Below are 4475 nucleotides of genomic sequence, written 5' to 3' on the forward strand. Positions count from 1 at the left end.
ATTTGTATTATATTATCAGAATTTTATAACTGCAATTCAATGATATCTGGCATATATCAGATAAGACATAGAGTCGCACCCAACGTTGACACACCAGCATAACCTTGTCAAACTTAGCTAAACTTCATTGGCTTTCTTTTCATTTTGGCATCTCTTCGAAATTGCGTTCTACTCGTTCACAGCTACCACATGCAAGCAACAACGACTAACGTTCCACATTTTCTAGAGCAGAGAACAACAGTGAAAAGCGAGTTTTTTGACATGCTACTCCAGTTATTATCTGCAACTCGCTTCCACCAAACATCAAAAACTGTAACAATCTCAAATTTAACTTAAGGTCATTCTACTTCCGAAAAGTTTTTTCAAAATTCAAAGAATTTATCAGTTTTGAGCCGCTTTCTTCAGCCGCTTTCCATGTTGCTTTTTAAGTGACATTATTATTACTACTACTACTAATACTATTATTATTATAAATAAATGGCGATTAATAAATTAACCATATCACCAACAAATTAATTTAATTTATTTAAAAAAATTTTATTCACAAATTTATTTTTAAAAAAATTTCGATCACAATTGGATTTGATTAAGAAATTTTAAATAATCACATCAAAACAGAAGCAAAAGATTTTGATAAAAGGTACAAAGGCTGCTACGAGGATTTCATGCAAACCACCAAACAATTACCAAAACCAAAGAAAAATGCTTCGAATTTTGTGACAAAAAAGCACCGCTGATGGGGTGGATAGAATCAAAGGTTAGTGAATTACTTCTGCCGTGTATTATTTGTTGTAACAGTTTCTTCGTCTGTCAGATTTTTTAAAGATAGCAAAAATAAATTCATAATATATCCAAAGACATCTCAAAAAATTGTTTTGCGAAATAATGATTTTAGCTTCGACTTGACAAAACTTCTCGAAACTTAGCTGTATTCATGACCAGTCACTTAACGTTTGTAATTTATAGAGCGCCGTTTTTGAAACGTTCAGCGGTGTTAATAAACACTAGAAAAACGCACTGTGTATAGTTTTAAATATGTGCATGGGCCTTCCTGCTATAGATTTTTTTTTCACGTTGAATATATCTATAACATGACGGCCTAGAAGCAATAAGCTTGGTATTGTTATGGGTTTGTTTAGTTCAGACCTTTATCTGGATTATGGGAATTTCTATGACCAATAGTCGTTGTCCAAAGATCCAAAGAGACGTGGGTGAATGTCTTGAAGAATAAAATTTGTAGGCTACGTATAAAATTTACCTTTTTTGATATCTATCTCTAAAAAAATATTCATCATAAAAAACTCATTTTAAGTGTTTAGCAATTAAAATTGCTAAAATAGATTAGTAAATCAAACGAATCTTAACATACTGCGTGAACACACGCAACTTTCAACAAATCGGTGTAAAAAAAGCTCATAGGTTTTGTAAAAATCAATAGATACTTCAATAAATTTTGAATTTTTCTAAAACTAGATTTCCATAATAATATTGCAATAAAAATGGCCGAGCGTGAATTTTTTTTACAAATTAACTGAGACTGAGTGACCAATGTTTAATTTATTATTTACAATATTTAGTTAACTGATGGATTAAATTTTTGTTGTATCAATGTGTCAATTTCTCAAATTAAAAATAACCACTCGATTAAATTTCGTTTGCAAGTTGCCGATGTTTTGTTTAGGAGAGTAAGCTCCTGGAAATAATGCTATTATTATGTACACTTGACTTTTAATTTAATATAAACAATGTCTGATTGATGGAACTTTTGTTAAATATCTATAGACCGTGTTATTTTAGACAAAAGGAGAGCAAGAAAAAATATATTTAGACAAAATAAATTTGAACAAAATGGATTTTAGACAGAATGAGTTGAAGAAAATGCACATGAAAAAAAACGCACGTAAGATTAAATAAATATAGAATAAATTAAATTTAAGCACAGTTACTTAGACGAAATGAATTTTGAAAAAATAAAAGTGAAAATGAAACACATTAAGATACAAAAAAAATTTAACAAAGTTAAAACTTACAAAAATCTTTCAAAAACGATTTCAATTTTTCAATGCATAAAATTCCGAACAGTTGATTCTCCACCTGGCATGAGTGTTGAGTGTTTCAAGATTGAGGACGTCACGAGTGACTGGCCGTACGAAGTTCTGAGTGACACAAAGTTGACTTTAAAGAGTTGCTTGACTGTGTGTTACGAAAAAAATTTCAGATATGCCGGCATATTGGTTTTATTTGTTTGTGTGCATCTCTCTTTGTTGTACGATGGTTTTTAAGTGCCACTTTTTATTCTGCTGTTTTTCATTTTTTTATGTTTACTGTTCTGTTGATTTTAAAACACCGTTTCATTTACACAATATTACAACTTTAATTTTATCAAATGTTTACAAAAATACTGTAACTCAAAAACATGTTTTTAAAATTGATAAACGAAATTTAAAGTCTGGAAGTTACTGTTTCCGTGGCAATACTTACGGTAAGCTAAAGAGTGCCTCAGAGAATGAATGCAGTGAATTGTGCCTTGACTACAGAACCAAAAAATGTGGCGGAAAAAATACCACAAACGTTTACGAGAGTAAGCTCTTTTCGATTAAACTGTTGAAAAGCTATTGTGAGTACGAAACACTTTCAAATTGAAAATCGATAATTTTTAACAACGGAGCTGCTTTTGTTAAACACTTATTTTTATTTTCAAAAAAATATACAAAATATCAAGCGTTCAAATTAGTTCTCAGGTGCTCCATTTTGGTCGTCATAGACAACAAATTCTTCTGGTCTTGACTGGCGCGAATTAACATTAAACAACGAAAGTTGCCTCGTTGTTGCTTGCTGGTTTATATAGCTAATCGCCGCGTGCCTAAAAGCCTAAAATAGGGATGGGCGATTGTGCATGCGGTCCAACAATACTTTTCCGCTAGATCGTCAGCTGGAGCTGTTGATCGAAAGTACATTCTAAGATGACAACAGATACTAAAATATTTTGCTGTTTTTCAGTTTGACTAAAATCACAAAGAACAAAAAAACTTTATAAAAACACTTGACAATTTAAATAATTATTTAATTAAAATAATTTGTTAACCGGAAATCTTTTTATATGGATGAATGAATTCAAGTATGCTGCTCAACTACTTTTCATGTTTTTTGATCGATTATATTTCTACAATGTTATTTTAATTCAACATTTCACGACATCCTTATCTCAAGAGAAATTTATTTTTTTATTTCCAAGCAACAAACCCAGATAATCCAAACGACTTACCAAAACCTCACTGTTCAAACGGCTCAGAGTTAACAGAAAAGGGAACCTGTGAATCTGAGCAATGTGATATAGGCTGGAAAGGTTTAGCCTACAACACAAAAGGTTTGTTAAAAAATACATTTTTTGATATCTACTAAGTTTAAGCATGTTTTTTTAGCACTTTGTTATTTAATTTAAAACAGATTGCAAAGCTGGTAACGGTGATTGTAATGACATGGTGTGTATACAGAGTAAGATAGGCGCTAGGTTAATCGCCGAATGTCTTTGCAAACCCGGCTACGTCAAAAATAAACAATCCTTTTGTGTTGGTAATAAAAATTGGTTTTATTTTTAAATGCAATTCATATTTTTCAGTTGTGTAATTGTCAAAACTAAAATTTAACTTAGACAAGCTATCCAATGATTATGATTGATAACTTCCTAATTTTTTGTTATGATTGATAACTTTCTAACTCTGCCTAATAACTTGCTAAATTGATGACATCACCCACAATCCACACGATGGTTGAAAAATGAACTGCCGTATTTTGTGGAAGCAGCACACTGCAGTCTACTGTTTGACAACTAAGACGGTGCTAATAATAAATTTCTGAAACATTTTTTAACGATCAGTTGAATAATTAAATCCAGTCACGAAAAAAAAGGAAAGAACGTTACTTATGCACAATCCATTTTGGACCGCTGTGGGCAGCCATAGTTGTTCTCCTACTAATTGCAGTGGGATCTGTTGTAGCCTTTTTCCTCGCTCGAAAGCACCGGCTGAAAGGTGTTTCATTTCATACATCGTTATACTTTATACTTGCATTGTACAGCTATATTAATAAATGTTGTGTCACAGTTTAAATTATTTTATAGATTAATTTAACCTGTAGAAATAAATTAAACATTTAATAATAGCGCTTGTAATGTTTCTTCCATGTTGTTTAACAAATTTTATAACGCTGAATTTAATTTTTAATTGCAATATTCAAAAATAAATAAAATGATCTTTTCCATTTTAAAAGAATCTAGGCTATCGACGTCGGATAACCAATCCTCGATCAGAACAGTTGATGACCAACCTCCCTCACCTTCAATCCAACCTCCCTAACCTTCAATCCAACCTCCTTCACCTTCAATCTAACCTCCCTCACCTTCAATCAATGAACAACCATAAAATGTTACTTGGGTCTAATTAGCAAAGGTTTATTTTACAAAAATGACTATCAGT

General features: G+C 31.4%; 1 protein-coding gene across 1 annotated transcript; it reads left to right on the forward strand.

Annotated features, from left to right (window-relative positions):
- Nucleotides 1-1848: 1848 nt before the first annotated feature.
- On the forward strand, nucleotides 1849-3599 carry HELRODRAFT_164825 (hypothetical protein; the record flags this gene model as incomplete). The annotated part of the gene is made up of 4 exons (XM_009030783.1): nucleotides 1849-1900; nucleotides 2083-2195; nucleotides 3211-3367; nucleotides 3448-3599. 4 exons carry the CDS (start codon nucleotides 1849-1851, stop codon nucleotides 3597-3599), a joined length of 474 nt encoding a protein of 157 aa, XP_009029031.1.
- Nucleotides 3600-4475: the final 876 nt, after the last annotated feature.

This window comes from Helobdella robusta, assembly GCF_000326865.2.
Source record: "Helobdella robusta unplaced genomic scaffold HELROscaffold_7, whole genome shotgun sequence".
Classification (NCBI taxonomy): Eukaryota; Metazoa; Annelida; class Clitellata; order Rhynchobdellida; family Glossiphoniidae; genus Helobdella; species Helobdella robusta.